General features: G+C 36.4%; 1 protein-coding gene across 1 annotated transcript in view; it reads right to left on the reverse strand.

Moving 5' to 3' along the window:
- The window catches only part of LOC128661511 (uncharacterized), a 300,034-nt gene that overhangs the window by 186,488 nt on the left and 90,493 nt on the right, over positions 1-23,053 (reverse strand). The window contains exons 23-27 of the mRNA XM_053715761.1: positions 22,015-22,455; positions 7,905-8,558; positions 6,451-7,635; positions 5,815-6,327; positions 3,636-3,686 (exon numbers count right to left, since the gene is read on the reverse strand). Coding sequence (XP_053571736.1) covers positions 3,636-3,686; positions 5,815-6,327; positions 6,451-7,635; positions 7,905-8,558; positions 22,015-22,455 — 2,844 coding nt within the window. The remainder of the gene's footprint in view (positions 1-3,635; positions 3,687-5,814; positions 6,328-6,450; positions 7,636-7,904; positions 8,559-22,014; positions 22,456-23,053) is intronic.

Raw genomic sequence — 23,053 nt, forward strand, 5'->3', positions numbered from 1 at the left:
TACACTACAAAGCCGTAGCATAAAACTCATAACTAAAGTGCTAAAAATACACTATCACCCATAAACTACCTATTAACCCCTAAACCGAGGCCCTCCCGCATCGCAAACACTATAATAAAATTATTAACCCCTAATCTGCCGCTCCGGACATCGCCGCCACTATAATAAACATATTAACCCCTAAACCGCCGCACTCCCGCATCGCAAACACTAGTTAAATATTATTAACCCTTAATCTGCTGTCCCTAACATCGCCGCCACCTACCTACATTTATTAACCCCAATCTGTCGCTCCCAACGTCGCCGCCACTATACTAAATTTATTAACCCCTAAACCTAAGTCTAACCCTAACACCCCCTAACTTAAATATAATTAAAATAAATCTAAATAAAACCTACTATTAATAACTAAATAATTCCTATTTAAAACTAAATATGTACCTATAAAATAAACCCTAAGCTAGCTACAATATAACTAATAGTTACATTGTAGCTAGCTTACGGTTTATTTTTATTTTACAGGCAAGTTTGTATTTATTTTAACTAGGTAGAATAGTTACTAAATAGTTATTAACTATTTACTAACTACCTAGCTAAAATAAATACAAATTTACCTGTAAAATAAAACATAACCTGTCTTACACTAACACCTAACCTTACACTACAATTAAATAAATTACCTAAATCAAATACAATTAACTAAATTAAATACAAATACCTAAATTACAAAAAAAAAAAACACTAAATTACACAAAATAAAAAACAAATTACAAGATATTTAAACTAATTACACCTAATCTAATAGCCCTATCAAAATAAAAAAGCCCCCCCAAAATAAAAAAAAACCCTAAGCTAAACTAAACTACCAATAGCGCCTTAAAAGGGCCTTTTGTGGGGCATTGCCCCAAAGAAATCAGCTCTTTTACCTGTAAAAAAAATACAAACAACCCCCCAACAGTAAAACCCACCACCCACACAACTAACCCCCCAAATAAAACCCTATCTAAAAAAACCTAAGCTCCCCATTGCCCTGAAAAGGGCATTTGGATGGGCATTGCCCTTAAAAGGGCATTTAGCTCTATTGCTGCCCAAACCCTAACAGAAAAATAAAACCCACCCAATAAACTCTTAAAGAAACCTAACACTAACCCCCTGAAGATCCACTTACAGTTTTGAAGAGCCGACATCCTTCCTCAACGAAGCTGGGAGAAGTCCTCAACGAAGCGGCAAGAAGTCTTCATCCATGCCGGCAGAAGTGGTCCTCCAGACGGGCAGAAGTCTTCATCCAGATGGCATCTTCTATCTTCATCCATCCGGCGCGGAGCGGGTCCATCTTCAAGACATCCGGCGTGGAGTATCCTCTTCTGACGACGTCTTCTGGAACAATGAAGTTTCCCTTTAAATTATGTCATCCAAGATGGCATCCCTTAGATTCCGATTGGCTGATACAATTCTATCAGCCAAACGGAATTAAGGTTGAAAAAATCCTATTGGCTGATACGATCAGCCAATAGGATTGAACTTGCATTCTATTGGCTAATTGGAACAGTCAATAGAATGCGAGCTCAATCCTATTGGCTGATTGCATCAGCCAATAGGATTTTTTCAACCTTAATTCCAAGAATTCTATCAGCCAATTGGAATCTAAGGGACGCCATCTTGGATGACGTCACTTAAAGGAACCTTCATTCGTCGGGAGTCAACGTAAGAAGAGGATTCTCCGCGCCGGATGTCTTGAAGATGGACCCCCTCCACGCTGGATGGATGAAGATAGAAGATGCTGTCTGGATGAAGACTTCTGCCCGTCTGGAGGACCACTTCTCCCGGCTTGGATGAAGACTTCTCCCGGCTTTGTTGAGTACTTCTTGCCGCTTCGTTGAGGACTTCTCCCGGCTTCGTTGAGGATGGATGTTGGCGCTTCAAAACTGGGGGTTAGTGTTATGTTTTTTTAAGGGTTTATTGGGTGGGTTTTATTTTTAGGTTAGGGTTTGGGCAGCAATAGAGCTACATGCCCTTTTCAGGGCAATGGGGAGCTTAGTTTTATTTAGTTAGGGTTTTATTTGGGGGTTGGTTGTGTGGGTGGTGGGTTTTACTGTTGGGGGGTTGTTTGTATTTTTTTACAGGTAAAAGAGCTGATTTCTTTGGGGCAATGCCCCGCAAAAGGCCCTTTTAAGGGCTATTGGTAGTTTAGTTTAGGCTAGGGTTTTTTTTATTGGGGGGGGGGGCTTTTTTTATTTTGATAGGGCTATTAGATTTGGTGTAATTAGTTTAAATATCTTGTAATTTGTTTTTTATTTTGTGTAATTTAGTGTTTTGTTTTTTTGTAATTTAGGTATTTGTATTTAATTTAGTTAATTGTATTTAATTTAGGTAATTTATTTAATTGTAGTGTAAGGTTAGGTGTTAGTGTAAAACAGGTTAGGTTTTATTTTACAGGTAAATTTGTATTTATTTTAACTAGGTAGTTAGTAAATAGTTAATAACTATTTAGTAACTATTCTACCTAGTTAAAATAAATACAAACTTGCCTGTGAAATAAAAATAAACTCTAAGCTAGCTACAATGTAACTATTAGTTATATTGTAGCTAGCTTGGGGTTTATTTTATAGGTAAGTATTTAGTTTTAAATAGGAATTATCTAGGTAATGATAGTAGGTTTTCTTTAGATTTATTTTAATTATATTTAAGTTAGTGGGTGTTAAGGGTTAGGGTTAGACTTTAGTACAGTGGCGGCAATGTTGGGGGTGGCAGATTAGGGGTTAATAAATGTAGGTAGGTGGCGGCGGCGATGTCGGGTGCGGCAGATTAGGGGTTAATATTATTTAAATAGTGTTTGAGATGCGGGAGTGCGGTGGTTTAGGGGTTAATATGTTTATTATAGTGGCTGTGATGTCCGATGCAGCAGATTAGGAGTTAATAAGTATAATGTAGGTGTCGTTGATGTTGGGGGACACGGATTAGGGGTTAATAAGTGTAAGATTAGGGGTGTTTAGACTCGGGTTTATGTCAGGGTGTTAGGTGTAAACATAAATTTAGTTTCCCCATAGGAATCAATGGGGCTGCGTTACGGAGCTTTACGCTGCTTTTTTGCAGGTGTTAGGCTTTTTTTCAGCCGGCTCTCCCCATTGATGTCTATGGGGAAATCGTGCACGAGCACGTACAACCAGCTCACCGCTGACTTAAGCAGCGCTGGTATTGGAGTGCGGTATGGAGCATAATTTTGCTCTACGCTTACTACTTGCCTTTTAACGCTGGGTTTATAAAAACCTGTAATACCAGCGCTGTAGGTAAGTGAGCGGTGAGAATAAAGTGCAAGTTAGTACCGCACCCCTTATAACGCAAAACTTGTAATCTAGCCGTATGTTTCTCATAGTACTGTTTCTGAATATGATTAATAAAATATACTTTTGTATATCTTCGTATTAAAAGTGTTGCTTTGGAAATTAATCAATAACATATGATTATTATATTTTAAATCAAATTTTAAAATTGTACAATTTCAAAAACGTGTAGAATATGTACCACCTTTTAAAAAGTGTGGTTAAACCTTCATAATATGCTATCAAACTTTCAAGGTCATAATTAACTGGGGTAAAACAACACTGTGGTTTTATTATAGACAAAAAAATAAGTACCTTGAAAATGTCTCTTGTTTGATCGAGAAGAGTCATAAAAAGTTTGAAGACCTGAAATAAACATATGATCATCAGAATTAGTAACGCATCTCAACTATTAGAAAGGGATGGGTCATTTTAAAGCAAGAATATAATGTCTTAAACAAGGATTTCTTTGCATATTTGTTAGATACTATTAAAAATAAGTATGAGATAAGGGATGGCTGTCAACAGTTAGAAAACAATTTCAATCTGTTTAGCACATGTAACTGTTCTATATAAAGATTAGCGATTCAAACAGAGTATGAGAGAAATATTGATAGAATTTGCCAGTTATGGGTTGAATTAAAAAAAAAAAATGTTTTGATAGAGTATGGTCAACTACTCTTTTTACTCTTCCTGCAGAGAATCACATACTAAACTGATTAATAGAACGTATTTGACTCAGAGTATAATGTCTAAATGGAGTAGAAATTCATTATATGTGTGTTCTAGATGTAATTTACCGGATACCAATATAATAAATTCTACATATGGAAGTTTTCTAATGTTTTCGGAAAGAAGTATCAAATTGGATTAATATATATATATATATATATATATATATATATATATATATATATATTCAGTATATATATACAGTATATATATATATATATATATATATTTATATAAGTTGTGCCAGCACCCCTAGTTTAATAAGTGTCACAGTTCTATATACTGAGATAAAATATTGTGTGTCCTATATAGGACCACACTTCTCAGTATAGTGCACGGATAAGGGTATTTGGTTAATATACATTTAGACAAGAAAAAATAGACCCTTATTTCTCCAGCACCCAACTATGTCTGAAAATTATTATATACTATTAGACAAGGAAAGATTATTGAGTCAATAATTCACATACTCTTTGAAAATGCGTAATTCTAAGATTTATATATCAATATCAGCATTACAATAAATCATAAGCATGACCCCCAAATTATAAGGTTCAAAGTCCACAACCCGGGTTGTTAGTGGAAGTTAGTAAGTTAGTCCGTTAATTAACCGGTATTGGATAATTCCAAAATGCCTTAGTATTGGCACATTTGTAATCCCAGGTTTGGAAACCAACGTTAATGCAAGGACAGCACCAATTATTGTGTAACACTCACACAGCAGGTATAACTTGTATCTTCGTTCTCCCAATGCAAATTTGTAACTGTATCACTTTCAGCAAAAAAATGGCAACTCTTCCATACCACATTTAACTCGCTGTGACAGTTCTATGTTGCGTGTAGAGACATAATGAACAAGTACCTGCTTCCTCGATGTTTCAATGGTGACATATTATGGTGCCATATCTACCTGCTCGTTGCTTCCAATTGTTTTGATTGAAACCGGGTTTGGAGATATCACCTTTGTTTTTTCCTCCGTGCTTTCTTGGCTCTTTCAGTGCATCCGCACGCCTTAACTCTCACCGGAGTATGATTATCTTTGGGAATCAGCTGTTGGACGGTGCTCAGCTGCTGCACCACTCCAACCAAACAAACAAGCAGCTACGCGCGTTTCACCCGGGTTCCATTCGGGCTTCTTCCGGCTGTGCATGATTGGAGATTGCTCTCCATAACATTTTAACAGTATGCTCCGCCTTCAATTGACTTTTTCAGAAAAACTATATATTAAAGCCGTTCAGGTGAAATGTTAAACAATTGTAACTATCTATATTGCTACGCTATTAACACTCGTAAAATCACACATTTTCTATATAAGATATTCCTGTTTTTTTAGATCATTCAGTACAGAGTCTACAACATTAATATTTATATTTTATATTCCTTTGTAGGAAATAACTTGTTGTTAAAATTTTTATCAAGTTTTTATTAATATAATTTTGATTAGATACCTGATATTAATGTTCTGTGTTATTGCTTCAATCTCCCAAAAATGAGCCAAAATTTAACTCTTCATTTAAGCCCTCTGGTTTTAGGCTTTTTAGGTTAAAGATCCATTTGCTTTCTTTGCACAATAGAATCTTATCTAGATTTCCTCCTCTACCTTTCAAGTCCACTATTTCTAAACCTCTGAATTTTAAAAGTCTTTTGTCACTATTATGATATTCTGCAAAGTGACGTGCTACACTGCTAGTTTTTGTACATTTGTTTTTAATATCCCTTTTATGTTCCTTTATTCTTTCTTTGAGCTCCCTATAGGTTTTACCTATGTAATATTTGGGGCAGTTGCAGGAGACCATGTAAACAACTCCTTCACTTTTACAAGTTATACGTCCCTTTATTGTATGGAAGGACCCAAATTTGTCACAGAAGTTCTTGCCTACTAGCATATTAGTACAAACTGAGCAGTGTAAGCACTTAAAATTCCCATTCTTTTTATTGGTTAGCCAGTTCCCTGTGTTTTTATTTTCAAAGTGGCTCTGAACCAGAAAATCTTTTAAGTTTGGTGCTCTTTTTGGAGTCATTAGTGGAGATTCTCCTACAAATTTCCCTATTGATTTGTCAATCCACAATATGTGCCAGTGTTTATTTAGGATTGAACGAATGTCCTGCCATTTTTGATTGTAAGTTCCAATAAATCGAACTAAAGATGATTCCGATGTATCATCTGATTTTTCATATAGCAGGTCGTCCCTGTTCTTACTTTTGGTTTTGTTAAATGCTTTTTTTAAACATTGTTGTGTATAACCTCTTGCTTTAAATCTTTTATTGAGAGTCCCTGCTTCAATTTTAAATTGTTCAATATCTGAGCAATTTCTTTTATGTCTCAGAAATTGGCCATAGGGAATATTTTGTATTAATTTTTTGGGGTGATGACTGTCAAATGATAATAGTGAATTACCTGCAGTGTCTTTGCGAAATGTGGCTGTTTTTAGGCAATTGTTATCATTAATAATGCGTAAATCTAAGAAAGTAATCTCATTTTTACTATAAGTGTAGGTAAATTTTAAGTTCCATTCATTGTTGTTTAGTTTTTGCATGAATTCTATCAGTTTCATCTCAGTGTCCTCCCACAGGAGGAACACGTCATCGATGAATCTTAGCCATAAAGAGATGGAGTCATTTATCTCAGCACTATTTAGAATCTGATCAAATTCCCATTTGCCTAGGTAGAGGCAAGCAAATGTGGGGCCACAGCAAGTCCCCATCGCTGTTCCTAAATTTTGTTGGTAACATTTATTTCCAAAAACAAAATAGTTATGTTTTAAAATGAAGGATAACAGTTCCAATATAAAATTTGTATGCTTGTCATACTCAGAACCTCTTTGGATTAGGAAATATTTGATTACCTCTACCCCTTTGTCGTGAGGGATGCTTGAGTAGAGTGACTCAACATCAATTGCAACCAATAAGGTGTTTGCAGAAACACTTATGTCATTAAGTTTTTTCAATACATCTAATGTGTCTTTAATGTAGGAGGGGAGGTTTAGTATATTGGGTCTAAGGCAAAAGTCCACATACTGTGAAATTTTCTCAGTTAGTGAGCCCTTGTCCGATATAATAGGGCGACCTGGAGGTGGCAGCTTATTTTTGTGGAGTTTTGGTATGCTATAGAAAGTTGCAGTTTTTGGAAATTTTACAAACAGAAAATCAAATTCTCTCTGGTTTATAACACCTTCATCTTTTGCTCTCATTAGAATTTGGAATAATTTTTCTTTATAAATTTCAGTAGGATTAAAGCGTAAAATGCTGTATTGTTTAATGTCTCTTAGTTGTCTTTGACATTCTTCAACATAGTCCTTGGTATTTAAGACCACAATATTACCGCCTTTATCTGATGGCTTAATGGTTATGGTAATGTCATTTTGTAAAGCTTTTAGTGCAGTTCTCTGTTTCTTTGTTAAGTTATCAGGCAAAGGTTCATTTGTGCTCAAAAGATCAATGTCTCTTTCCACTAATTTAACAAAATTGTGTATGAGAGGAATGCTAGATAGTGCTGGCATATATTCTGACTTTTTCTTAAAGTCACTAAAACCTATAGCTGTTGTCTGACTTGGTTGGCCTGATATTTCTTCCTGTAATTCCTCTAAAATTTTTACACTTTGCCTGTCATGTATATTCAGAGTTTTTTTGTCTGTTTTATTTTCAAATGTTTTATTTAAAACTATTTTTCGAGCAAATAGATGAAGGTCTTTCACTAGTTCAAATGTATCCAATTTATTCACTGGTGAGAAAGTTAATCCTTTTTCTAAAACTTCTATTTGACTGTCAGTAAGATTTTTTTCTGACAGGTTAACAACATTTATGGATTTCTTTTCCTCCTCTGTCTGAGTGGGTATCTGCGTCTGCCTCTGCCTCTGCCATTTATGTTTCCTCCCCCCTCTCCTTGATTTGTGTTTTTGTGTCCTAAAAAACTTTGTTGCTGTTCTCTGTAGGAGTTTTGTGTTTTATTTTCTTCTCCACTTGAAATTTCTGATTCAGAGCCACTAGAGGCACTATATGTGTAATCATAAACCTTTTTGTCCTGATAATCCTGCCAGTCTCTTTGATATTTCTTTTTCTTTCTAAATTTTATTGAATCTTGAATTTTGCGTAGCTCAACTTTTGCTAGGCCCATAAGTCTCTCATACTCATCTTTTCCTTTCCAAGCATCTACTTCATTATTTGCTAATGACAACTCTTTCTGAATTTTCTCTAGTCTAAGTTTGTTCTCCTCTATCATTAAATTCATCCAATCTGTGGAACATTTTGAAGCATATTCATCCCATTTAATTTGGAAGTTTTCCACTAAAGGATTATCTAAATTTGCCCCCGGTCTCTTTCTTATCCTGAGTCCTCTTGGAATCATCTTCATTTCAACATATTTTTCTAAACTAGATATCTCCCATTTTAGCTTTTGTTCTTTAAATAATTTTTTCTTATATTCTTTAAATGATTTGTATATGCTTGGATTTTCAGAGGAAGCTGAAGCAATACCCTCAGTGGTAGAGGGAACAGAAAAAGTATCATCTACATCATATTGCCACTCACTTTCATTTAATTCAGCCATTTTTGTTAAAGACTCTGTACTGTAGAACCGCCCCAACCTAGGTTGGTACACCAAATCTATCTATAGAAGACTCAAAAGAAATCCTTCAATTGCTAAATTTATACTTAGTGTGCAAGGTACATAGAGGAAAGACTACCTGAAATAGTCAGAATTCAAATTTATATAAGTTGTGCCAGCACCCCTAGTTTAATAAGTGTCACAGTTCTATATACTGAGATAAAATATTGTGTGTCCTATATAGGACCACACTTCTCAGTATAGTGCACGGATAAGGGTATTTGGTTAATATACATTTAGACAAGAAAAAATAGACCCTTATTTCTCCAGCACCCAACTATGTCTGAAAATTATTATATACTATTAGACAAGGAAAGATTATTGAGTCAATAATTCACATACTCTTTGAAAATGCGTAATTCTAAGATTTATATATCAATATCAGCATTACAATAAATCATAAGCATGACCCCCAAATTATAAGGTTCAAAGTCCACAACCCGGGTTGTTAGTGGAAGTTAGTAAGTTAGTCCGTTAATTAACCGGTATTGGATAATTCCAAAATGCCTTAGTATTGGCACATTTGTAATCCCAGGTTTGGAAACCAACGTTAATGCAAGGACAGCACCAATTATTGTGTAACACTCACACAGCAGGTATAACTTGTATCTTCGTTCTCCCAATGCAAATTTGTAACTGTATCACTTTCAGCAAAAAAATGGCAACTCTTCCATACCACATTTAACTCGCTGTGACAGTTCTATGTTGCGTGTAGAGACATAATGAACAAGTACCTGCTTCCTCGATGTTTCAATGGTGACATATTATGGTGCCATATCTACCTGCTCGTTGCTTCCAATTGTTTCGATTGAAACCGGGTTTGGAGATATCACCTTTGTTTTTTCCTCCGTGCTTTCTTGGCTCTTTCAGTGCATCCGCACGCCTTAACTCTCACCGGAGTATGATTATCTTTGGGAATCAGCTGTTGGACGGTGCTCAGCTGCTGCACCACTCCAACCAAACAAACAAGCAGCTACGCGCGTTTCACCCGGGTTCCATTCGGGCTTCTTCCGGCTGTGCATGATTGGAGATTGCTCTCCATAACATTTAAACAGTATGCTCCGCCTTCAATTGACTTTTTCAGAAAAACTATATATTAAAGCCGTTCAGGTGAAATGTTAAACAATTGTAACTATCTATATTGCTACGCTATAAACACTCGTAAAATCACACATTTTCTATATAAGATATTCCTGTTTTTTTAGTTCATTCAGTACAGAGTCTACAACATTAATATTTATATTTTATATTCCTTTGTAGGAAATAACTTGTTGTTAAAATTTTTATCAAGTTTTTATTAATATAATTTTGATTAGATACCTGATATTAATGTTCTGTGTTATTGCTTCAGTCTCCCAAAAATGAGCCAAAATTTAACTCTTCATTTAAGCCCTCTGGTTTTAGGCTTTTTAGGTTAAAGATCCATTTGCTTTCTTTGCACAATAGAATCTTATCTAGATTTCCTCCTCTACCTTTCAAGTCCACTATTTCTAAACCTCTGAATTTTAAAAGTCTTTTGTCACTATTATGATATTCTGCAAAGTGATGTGCTACACTGCTAGTTTTTGTACATTTGTTTTTAATATCCCTTTTATGTTCCTTTATTCTTTCTTTGAGCTCCCTATAGGTTTTACCTATGTAATATTGGGACGTATAACTTGTAAAAGTGAAGGAGTTGTTTACATGGTCTCCTGCAACTGCCCCCAATATTACATAGGTAAAACCTATAGGGAGCTCAAAGAAAGAATAAAGGAACATAAAAGGGATATTAAAAACAAATGTACAAAAACTAGCAGTGTAGCACGTCACTTTGCAGAATATCATAATAGTGACAAAAGACTTTTAAAATTCAGAGGTTTAGAAATAGTGGACTTGAAAGGTAGAGGAGGAAATCTAGATAAGATTCTATTGTGCAAAGAAAGCAAATGGATCTTTAACCTAAAAAGCCTAAAACCAGAGGGCTTAAATGAAGAGTTAAATTTTGGCTCATTTTTGGGAGACTGAAGCAATAACACAGAACATTAATATCAGGTATCTAATCAAAATTATATTAATAAAAACTTGATAAAAATTTTAACAACAAGTTATTTCCTACAAAGGAATATAAAATATAAATATTAATGTTGTAGACTCTGTACTGAATGAACTAAAAAAACAGGAATATCTTATATAGAAAATGTGTGATTTTACGAGTGTTAATAGCGTAGCAATATAGATAGTTACAATTGTTTAACATTTCACCTGAACGGCTTTAATATATAGTTTTTCTGAAAAAGTCAATTGAAGGCGGAGCATACTGTTTAAATGTTATGGAGAGCAATCTCCAATCATGCACAGCCGGAAGAAGCCCGAATGGAACCCGGGTGAAACGCGCATAGCTGCTTGTTTGTTTGGTTGGAGTGGTGCAGCAGCTGAGCACCGTCCAACAGCTGATTCCCAAAGATAATCATACTCCGGTGAGAGTTAAGGCGTGCGGATGCACTGAAAGAGCCAAGAAAGCACGGAGGAAAAAACAAAGGTGATATCTCCAAACCCGGTTTCAATCGAAACAATTGGAAGCAACGAGCAGGTAGATATGGCACCATAATATGTCACCATTGAAACATCGAGGAAGCAGGTACTTGTTCATTATGTCTCTACACGCAACATAGAACTGTCACAGCGAGTTAAATGTGGTATGGAAGAGTTGCCATTTTTTTGCTGAAAGTGATACAGTTACAAATTTGCATTGGGAGAACGAAGATACAAGTTATACCTGCTGTGTGAGTGTTACACAATAATTGGTGCTGTCCTTGCATTAACGTTGGTTTCCAAACCTGGGATTACAAATGTGCCAATACTAAGGCAGTTTGGAATTATCCAATACCGGTTAATTAACGGACTAACTTACTAACTTCCACTAACAACCCGGGTTGTGGACTTTGAACCTTATAATTTGGGGGTCATGCTTATGATTTATTGTAATGCTGATATTGATATATAAATCTTAGAATTACGCATTTTCAAAGAGTATGTGAATTATTGACTCAATAATCTTTCCTTGTCTAATAGTATATAATAATTTTCAGACATAGTTGGGTGCTGGAGAAATAAGGGTCTATTTTTTCTTGTCTAAATGTATATATATATATATATATATATATATATATATATATGTATAGTGGATATAAAAAGTCTACACACCCCTGTTAAAATGGCAGGTTTCTGTGATGTAAAAAAAATTAGAAAAATATAAATCATTTCAAAACTTTTTCCGCCTTTAATGTGACCTATAAACTATGCAACTCAATTGAAAAACAAACTGAAATCTTTTAGGTGAAGGGAAGTAAAAATAAAATAAAAAAATAATATGGCTGTTAAACTAATACTTTGTTGAAGCAACTTTTGATTTTATTACAGTCTTTTGGGGTATGAGTCTATCAGCATGGCACATCTTGACTTGGCAAGATTTGCCCACTCAGGCCACTCTTCTTTGGAAAAACACTCAAAATCTGTCAGATTGCGAGGGTATCTCCTGTGCACAGCCCTCTTCAGATCACCCCACAGATTTTCGATTGGATTCAGGTTTGGGCTCTAGCTGGGCCATTCAAAAACTTTAATCTTCTTCTGGTGAAGCCATTCCTTTGTTGATTTGGATGTATGCTTTGGGTCGTTGTCATGCTGAAAGATGAAGTTCCTCTTCATGTTCAGCTTTCTAGCAGAAGCCTGAAGGTTTTGTGCCAATATTGTCTGGTATTTGTAACTGTTCATAATTCCCTCTACCTTTAATAAGGCCCCAGTTCCAGCTGAAGAAAAACAGCCCCAAAACATGATGCTGCCATCACCATATTTCACTGTGGGTATGGTGTTCTTTTGGTGATATTCATTGTTGTTTTTGCGCCAAACATATCTTTTGCAATTATTGCCAAAAAGTTCAACCTTGGTTTCATCAGACCAGAACACCTTTTCGCACATGCTTTTGGAACACTTCAGATGTGTTTTTGCTAAATTTAGCTGGGCTTGGATGTTTTTCTTCGTAAGAAAAGGCTTCCGTCTTGCCGTCTACCCCAAAGTCCAAACATATGAAGAATACGGGAGATTGTTGTCACATGTACCACACAGCCAGTACTTGCCAGATATTCCTGCAGCTCCTTTAATGTTCCTATAGGCCTCTTGGTAGCCTCCCAGACCAGTTTTCTTCTTGTCTTTTCATCAATTTTGGAGGGACATCCAGTTCTTAGTAATGTCATTGTTGTGTCATATGTTCTCCACTTGATGATTACTGTCTTTATTGTGTTCCATGGTATATCTAATGCCTTGGAAATTCTTTTGTACCCTTCTCCTGACTGATACCTTTTAACAATGAGATCCCTCTGATGCTTTGGAAACTCTCTGTGGACCATGGCTTTTGTGTAGGACGAGACTAAGAAAATGTCAGGAAAGACCTACTAGAACAGCTGAACTTTATTCGGGGTTAATCAGAGGCACTTTAAATTATGACAGGTGTGTACTGACTCCTATTTAACATGGTTTTGAATGTGATTGCTTAATTCTGAACACAGCTACATCCCCAGTTATAACCACATTATTTTAGGGGTTTTTTGTTTACTTCCCTCCACCTTAAAGATTTCAGTTTGTTTTTCAATTGAGTTGTGTAGTTTATAGGTCACATTAAAGGTGGAAAAAGTTCTGAAATGATTTATCTTTGTCTAATTTTTTTACATCACAGAAACCTCACATTGTAACAGGGGTGTGTAGACTTTTTATATCCACTTGTATATATATATATATATATATATATATATATATATATATATATATATATACAATTTGAAGATATTTTGTTGCAAAAAGATGCAGTTAAAAAAATGCTAATTTGGAATTTATAAATTGCACTATCCTTTGTGGAAGATGTATAATCTTTTCAAGTTTGAAAGCAAAGAGAGGTCCTAGCTTAGTCAGATTATGGTTAAATTGAGAACCCAAATAATAATCAAACATGATTTATTAATTAATACAGAATTATAAAAAATGTTGTTGTTATTTTAATGGATAGCCTTTATTAAAACTGCTCCTTTGAACATACAGAAGTAGTATATTTTTCATTCCGATATTCTTAGTATACTCAGAATGTTATTTTAAGAGGGGAATTCAGTACACTATATAGGCGAGGGAGAAGAGAGCAATATTTGCCGGAGGAGACTTTTTTTTCTTCTGCTTTCTTTCCCTTTTTTATTTAAAAAGAGAAAGAAAAAAAAGATAAAGATTTAATAATATCTTTATGGTAATAAGCAATACAAAATCAGTTCTTACTAAACTTATTGAATATTATGATATTAATTTGATATTTTGGTTTTTATGAGTTAAGGTATATGTCTGAATCTATATTAAGGCTATATTAAAGGGACACTGAACCCAGAAATGTTGTTTTGTAATTCAGAAAGAGCATGCAATTTTAAGCAACTTTCTAATTTACTCCTATTATCAATTTTTCTTTGTTCTCCTGCTATCTTTATTTGAAAAATAAGGCATCTATGCTTTTTTGGGTTCAGTACTCTGGACAGCAATTTTTTATTGGTGGATGAATTTATCCACCAATCAGCGAGGACAACCCAGGTTGTTCACCAAAAATGGGCCGGCATATAAACTTACATTCTTGCATTTTAAATAAAGATACCAATAAATGAAGAAAATTTGATAATAGGAATAAATTAGAAAGTTGCTTAAAATTTCATGCTCAATCTGAATCATGAAAGAAAATTTTTGGGTACAGTGTCCCTTTAAGTTTGGAAATTGTTATTTTTGTATTATTTATAATTCTTGTTATTTGTGTGTATCTGACTGTTTAATTTCCTATTTGTATGCAGATGCATGTAATTTAAATGTATCAATAAAAAGAATATTACAAAAAAAAAGAATTAGTAACACATCTAGCTTAATGCAGCAGTGACTTAAACAGTTGAATTATTTTTTGAAAACCTAAATGTGAAAATCTAGCAAAAAACAATAGCAGAGCAGTGGAAATATGCCACTAAGAATTTCATATTTATACATTTAATTAAGACATATAGGCCTAGATTTGGAGTTCGGCGGTAAAAGGGCTGCTAACGCTCCGCGGGCTTTTTTCTGGCCGCACCATAAATTTAACTCTGGTATCGAGAGTTTAATCAAATGCTGCGTTAGGCTCCAAAAAAGGAGCGTAGAGCATTTTTACCGCAAATGCAACTCTCGATACCAGAGTTGCTTACGGACGCGGCCGGCCTCAAAAACGTGCTCGTGCACGATTCTCCCATAGGAAACAATGGGGCTGTTTGAGCTGAAAAAAAACCTAACACCTGCAAAAAAGCAGCGTTCAGCTCCTAACGCAGCCCCATTGTTTCCTATGGGGAAACACTTCCTACGTCTGCACCTAACACTCTAACATGTACCCCGAGTCTAAACACCCCTACCCTTACACTTATTAACCCCTAATCTGCCGCCCCCGCTATCGCTGACCCCTGCATATTTTTTTAAACCCCTAATCTGCCGCCCCCGCTATCGCTGACCCCTGCATATTTTTTTAAACCCCTAATCTGCCGCTCCGTAAACCGCCGCAACCTACGTTATCCCTATGTACCCCTAATCTGCTGCCCTAACATCGCCGACCCCTATATTATATTTATTAACCCCTAATCTGCCCCCCTCAACGTCGCCGACACCTGCCTACACTTATTAACCCCTAATCTGCCGAGCGGACCTGAGCGCTACTATAATAAAGTTATTAACCCCTAATCCGCCTCACTAACCCTATCATAAATAGTATTAACCCCTAATCTGCCCTCCCTAACATCGCCGACACCTAACTTCAATTATTAACCCCTAATCTGACGACCGGAGCTCACCGCTATTCTAATAAATGTATTAACCCCTAAAGCTAAGTCTAACCCTAACACTAACACCCCCCTAAGTTAAATATAATTTTTATCTAACGAAATAAATTAACTCTTATTAAATAAATGATTCCTATTTAAAGCTAAATACTTACCTGTAAAATACATCCTAATATAGCTACAATATAAATTATAATTATATTATAGCTATTTTAGGATTAATATTTATTTTACAGGTAACTTTGTAATTATTTTAACCAGGTACAATAGCTATTAAATAGTTAAGAACTATTTAATAGTTACCTAGTTAAAATAATAACAAAATTACCTGTAAAATAAGTCCTAACCTAAGATATAATTAAACCTAACACTACCCTATCAATAAAATAATTAAATAAACTACCTACAATTACCTACAATTAACCTAACACTACACTATCAATAAATTAATTAAATACAATTCCTACAAATAAATACAATTAAATAAACTAGCTAAAGTACAAAAAATAAAAAAGATCTAAGTTACAGAAAATAAAAAAATATTTACAAATATAATAAAAATATTACAACAATTTTAAACTAATTACACCTACTCTAAGCCCCCTAATAAAATAACAAAGCCCCCCAAAATAAAAAATTCCCTACCCTATTCTAAATTAAAAAAGTTACAAGCTCTTTTACCTTACCAGCCCTGAACAGGGCCCTTTGCGGGGCATGCCCCAAGAATTTCAGCTCTTTTGCCTGTAAAAGAATAAATACAATACCCCCCCCCCCAACATTACAACCCACCACCCACATACCCCTAATCTAACCCAAACCCCCCTTAAATAAACCTAACACTAAGCCCCTGAAGATCTTCCTACCTTGTCTTCACCATACCAGGTTCACCGATCCGTCCTGAAGAGCTCCTCCGATGTCCTGATCCAAGCCCAAGCGGGGGCTGAAGAGGTCCATGATCCGGTCAAAGTCTTCATCCAAGCGGGGCAGAAGAGGATCTTCCATCCGATTGAAGTCATCATCCAGGCGGCATCTTCTATGGTCTTCCATCCGGAGCGAAGCGGCAGGATCCTGAAGACCTCCAGCGCGGAACATCCATCCGGACCGACGACTGAACGACGAATGACTGTTCCTTTAAGGGACGTCATCCAAGATGGCGTCCCTCGAATTCCGATTGGCTGATAGGATTCTATCAGCCAATCGGAATTAAGGTATGAATTTTCTGATTGGCTGATGGAATCAGCCAATCAGAATCAAGTTCAATCCGATTGGCTGATCCAATCAGCCAATCAGATTGAGCTCGCATTCTATTGGCTGTTCCGATCAGCCAATAGAATGCGAGCTCAATCTGATTGGCTGATTGGATCAGCCAATCGGATTGAACTTGATTCTGATTGGCTGATTCCATCAGCCAATCAGAAAATTCATACCTTAATTCCGATTGGCTGATAGAATCCTATCAGCCAATCGGAATTCGAGGGACGCCATCTTGGATGACGTCCCTTAAAGGAACAGTCATTCGTCGTTCAGTCGTCGGTCCGGATGGATGTTCCGCGCTGGAGGTCTTCAGGATCCTGCCGCTTCGCTCCGGATGGAAGACCATAGAAGATGCCGCCTGGATGATGACTTCAATCGGATGGAAGATCCTCTTCTGCCCCGCTTGGATGAAGACTTTGACCGGATCATGGACCTCTTCAGCCCCCGCTTGGGCTTGGATCAGGACATCGGAGGAGCTCTTCAGGACGGATCGGTGAACCTGGTATGGTGAAGACAAGGTAGGAAGATCTTCAGGGGCTTAGTGTTAGGTTTATTTAAGGGGGGTTTGGGTTAGATTAGGGGTATGTGGGTGGTGGGTTGTAATGTTGGGGGGGGGGTATTGTATTTATTCTTTTACAGGCAAAAGAGCTGAAATTCTTGGGGCATGCCCCGCAAAGGGCCCTGTTCAGGGCTGGTAAGGTAAAAGAGCTTGTAACTTTTTTAATTTAGAATAGGGTAGGGAATTTTTTATTTTGGGGGGCTTTGTTATTTTATTAGGGGGCTTAGAGTAGGTGTAATTAGTTTAAAATTGTTGTAATATTTTTATTATGTTTGTAAATATTTTTTTATTTTCTGTAACTTAGATCTTTTTTATTTTTTGTACTTTAGCTAGTTTATTTAATTGTATTTATTTGTAGGAATTGTATTTAATTAATTTATTGATAGTGTAGTGTTAGGTTAATTGTAGGTAATTGTAGGTAGTTTATTTAATTATTTTATTGATAGGGTAGTGTTAGGTTTAATTATATCTTAGGTTAGGACTTATTTTACAGGTAATTTTGTTATTATTTTAACTAAGTAACTATTAAATAGTTCTTAACTATTTAATAGCTATTGTACCTGGTTAAAATAATTACAAAGTTACCTGTAAAATAAATATTAATCCTAAAATAGCTATAATATAATTATAATTTATATTGTAGCTATATTAGGATGTATTTTACAGGTAAGTATTTAGCTTTAAATAGGAATCATTTATTTAATAAGAGTTAATTTATTTCGTTAGATAAAAATTATATTTAACTTAGGGGGGTGTTAGTGTTAGGGTTAGACTTAGCTTTAGGGGTTAATACATTTATTAGAATAGCGGTGAGCTCCGGTCGGCAGATTAGGGGTTAATAATTGAAGTTAGGTGTCGGCGATGTTAGGGAGGGCAGATTAGGGGTTAATACTATTTATGATAGGGTTAGTGAGGCGGGTTAGGGGTTCATAACTTTATTATAGTAGCGCTCAGGTCCGCTCGGCAGATTAGGGGTTAATAAGTGTAGGCAGGTGTCGGCGACGTTGAGGGGGGCAGATTAGGGGTTAATAAATATAATATAGGGGTCGGCGATGTTAGGGGTAGCAGATTAGGGGTACATAGGGATAACGTAGGTGGCGGCGATTTGCGGTCGGAAGATTAGGGGTTAATTATTTTAAGTAGCTTGCGGCGACGTTGTGGGGGGCAAGTTAGGGGTTAAGAAATATAATATAGGGGTCGGCGGGGTTAGGGGCAGCAGATTAGGGGTACATAAGTATAACGTAGGTGGCGGTCGGCAGATTAGGGGTTAAAAATTTAAATAGAGTGGCGGCGATGTGGGGGGACCTCGGTTTAGGGGTACATAGGTAGTTTATGGGTGTTAGTGTACTTTAGGGTACAGTAGTTAAGAGCTTTATAAACCGGCGTTAGCCAGAAAGCTCTTAACTCCTGCTATTTTCAGGCGGCTGGAATTTTGTCGTTAGAGCTCTAACGCTCACTTCAGAAACGACTCTAAATACCAGCGTTAGAAAGATCCCATTGAAAAGATAGGCTACGCAAATGGCGTAGGGGGATCTGCGGTATGGAAAAGTCGCGGCTGAAAAGTGAGCGTTAGACCCTTTAATCACTGACTCCAAATACCAGCGGGCGGCCAAAACCAGCGTTAGGAGCCTCTAACGCTGGTTTTGACGGCTACCGCCGAACTCCAAATCTAGGCCATAGACATAGGTAGATTACAAGTTGTGTGTTTTAATGCTGAAATAATGGCCATTTCAAAACAGCAACGCAGCCATTACAAGTCTTGTCGGTATAGCTGTACCGCAAGCCTTGTAGCCTATAACGCAACGTCAGTCCCGCACTAGAAAAAATGGCTAAAAAGCTTGCGTTACAGCCTATACCAACACGATCCGTTCCGCAATCTGAGAACAGTAGTTATGAGTTTTACGCAACAAACTTAGATAAAACTCATAACTAAACTGTTACAAAGTACACTAACACCCATAAACTACCTATTAACCCCTAAACCGCGGCCCTCCTGCATTGCAAATACTATATTAAAGTTATTAACCCCTAATATGCTGCTCCCAACATCGCCACCACTAATAGCATTTATTAACCTTTACTCCGCCGCTCCCCGACATCGTTGCCACTATACTAAAGTTATTAACCCCTATTCCCCCACACCCCAACATCGCCCACACTATAATAAAGATATTAACCCGTATTCCGCTGCTCCCCAACATCGCCGCCACTAAATAAAGTTATTAACCCCTAAACCTCTGGCCTCCCACATCACTACCACCAAACAAACCTATTAACCCCTAAACCACCAGCCCCCCACATCGCAACAACCTAATTTAAACTATTAACCCCTAATTCTAACCCTAACCATAACCCTGAACCTAACCCTAACACCCCATAACTTTACCATAATTAAATGAATGCAATGGTACCCCAAGTATAAAAGGGGTACCTTGCATTTCAATCCTCAGTGTGCGGCGGACGATCGCATGAAGAGGACCTCCACGTCGAATCGTTGGACTTCCGACTTGGACCTCCGTCTCCATGCATCGACCGCTCTGCCTCTGCAGGGATGAAGAAGATGCCGGTCCCGCGATGGATAAAGATGGAGCCGCCGGGATGAAGATCGTTCAAGCGGGACTTCAGCAACTGTGAGTACCTAAGAGGGGTTAGTGTTTTTTAGGGTTTTTTTTAAGGTTTTTTTGGGTGTTTTTTCAGGAAAAAGAGCTGAATGCCCTTTTAAGGGCAAAGCCCATACAAATGCCCTTTTCAGGGCAATGGGTAGATTAGGTTTTTAAGATAGTTTTTTTTTTATTTTGTGGGTTTGGGGGGATGGAGGTTTGTCATGTTAGTGCATCTTTTTATTTTTGTTTAGAAAAAAAAATGATTTCTTTAAGGGCTTTTGGTAGTTTATTATAGATTAGGTTTCTTTTATTTTTGGGGTGTTTTTTTTTAAATGGGTATTAGAATAGGAATCAGTTTTATTATTTTGGATAATTTGTTTGTTATTTTGTGTAATGTTTTTTTTTTTTCGTTTTGGGGTGGGTGTTTTTTTAGATTAGGGGTTGGGCCTTTCTTAAAAGAGCTGAATGCCCTTTTAAGGGCAGGAAAAAGAGCTGGATGCCCATACAAATGCCCTTTTCAGGGTAATGGGTAGATTAGGTTTTACTTTATTTTTATTTTGTGGGTTTGGGGCTGGGGGTTTGCATACTGTTAGGGGGGGGGTTGTTTTTCTTTTGTAGGAAAAGAGCTGATTTCTTTAGGGCAATGCCCTACAAAAGGCCGCTTTAAGGGCATACAAAAGGACCTTTTAAGGGCCCTTGGTAGTTTATTATAGATTAGGGTTTTTATTTTGGGGTGTTTTTTTTTTAAAACGATATTAGAAAAGGAATAATTGTTATTGTTTTGGATCATTTCGTTTGTTATTTTTTGCAATGGTAGGTTTTTTATATTTTGTAATTTTAGTGTTTTTTTTTGTAATGGTAGGTTTTTATTTGTTAAAGTTTGGTTTTAGTGTAAGGCAGCTTAGGTTTTATTTCACAGGTAAGTTTGTATTTATTTTAAAATAAATACAAACTTACCTGTGAAATAAAAATAAAACCTAAGATAGCTACAATATAACTATTAGTTGTATTGTAGCTAGCTTAGGTTTTATTTCACAGGTAAGTATGTATTTAGTTTTAAATAGGTATTATTTAGTTAATAATTGTAACTTTAATTTAGCTCTATTTTAATTATGTTAAAGTTAGGGGGTGTTAGGCATAAGGATTAATAGTTTAATTTAGGTTGTTGCGATGTGGGGGGCTGGTGGTTTAGCGGTTAATATGTTTATTAGTGGTAGTGATGTGGGAGGCCAGAGGTTTAGGGGTTAATAACTTTATTTAGTGGCGGCTATGTCGGGGAGCGGTGGAATAGGGGTTAATATCTTTATTATAGTGTGGGCGATGTTGGGGTGCAGAGGAATTGGGGTTAATAACTTTAGTATAGTGGCGACGATATCGGGAGAGCGGCAGATCAGGGGTTAATAGATTTATTTCGGTGGCGGCGATATCAGGAGTGGCAGATTAGAGGTTAATAACTTTGTGTAGGTGTCAGCGATATCGGTGGGGGCAGATTAGAGGTGTTTAGATGTGGGGTTTATGTTAGGGTGTTTCCCCATAGATATCAATGGGGCTACGTTACGGAGCTTTTCATTTCGCAATCGCAGGTGTTAGATTTTTTCTAACACGCTCTCCTCATTGATGTCTATGGGGAAAGGGTGCACGAGCACGTCAAAGCAGCGCTTGTATTTTGTGCGGTATGGAGCTCAACGCAACCATATCGCACACACAAGCCGGCTTTTCTAAAACTTGTAATGGCAGCGATATGGAAGGTGAAATAACTCAACTTTTGCTGCGTTTGTTAAATACCCTCTATAGCGCAAAACTTGTAATCTAGGTGATAGACAGACAGATGTACAAGTACTGTCATGATAAAAATAGTAAATTTAATCCATGTAAGTAGGTTCATTTAAACATGAATTTTTAGTTAATTATTCAGGCATATTGAAAACTTAATTCATATTTTAGATTCCTACTCAATGTTATTTTATATTGATTTTTCAGAAATGCAAAAAAGAAACACAAATTTATTCAACAAATATTATTTTGGAAAAGGAAATTGCATGTGATGTTTGAGAAACGGTAATAGTTAACTATACTTCAATAGGGTTAAATTTACCTGATGTATCAGAATGTGCATTATTTGACATTGTGCCCACAGCTGACCTTCTGCCCCTGGCATATCTGCCTCCAGAAGAACCTTCTTCTAGTGGGCCTAGAAGCGGGTTGGACATGTCCAGCATAGTCAGATCAAATGCTGAGGCAGTAGGAGAAATGTTATCATTTTCACCTTCTTGTGAGACTGTTCTACCAAAGTTTGTTTCTTGGAAAGTGCTTTCAGTTGATTCTCCATTGAATGAAACTGATTCTAGTGTCTTTGTGTCATTGCTAATGCCTTCAAATGCTGATGGTTCAGGAGTGGTTTCAAGATGGCTTGATGTTGCATGACTTGCTAAACTGGGTGTGACTTGCATCATTGAGGCTTCAGCAGATGTTTCCATAGAGATTAGACCATGGAGTCCAGAATGACGCATGCCTTCTATTGCATGGCAAAAGGGAACTGCAATGGAGATAGTAAACTTTACTCTTACAAAAATCACATTCTAGGTCTGTTATATTATTATTATAAAGTGGTTTACATTAATTCAGACATAGTAGACTTTTATGAATGCTTAAAGCAGGGGTGTCCAAACTTTGCTCTCCAGAGGTTTTGGAACTACATTTCCGATGATGCTCAGCCAGCATTTTATCTAGCTGAGCATCATGGAAAATGTAGTTCCAAAACCTCTGGAGAGCAAAGTTTGGACATCCCTGGCTTAAAGGGACACAATTTTTTTTTTTTATATTAAATCATACAATATAGATTGAAAATACAAAATATATTCTCCAAAGAATATATAATATATTCTCCAAAATATTCTCCAAAGACAGGTTACAGTAGACATGGCAGTTCACCAACAAAATACAATAAGCTTGTGAATATCATCACCATTACATGAACTATTAGTTTAACACATAATTAAAATTATAACAGTGATAGGGAGACTAAATTTAAAGATTTTTTATTCAGATATAGAATGACATTTTAAAAAAACTTTCCAATATACTTCCATTAACAAAACGTGCACATATTTTTTTTATGCACACTTCAGGTCCTA

This window comes from Bombina bombina, chromosome 5 (genome assembly GCF_027579735.1).
Source record: "Bombina bombina isolate aBomBom1 chromosome 5, aBomBom1.pri, whole genome shotgun sequence".
In the NCBI taxonomy this organism is placed as follows: Eukaryota; Metazoa; Chordata; class Amphibia; order Anura; family Bombinatoridae; genus Bombina; species Bombina bombina.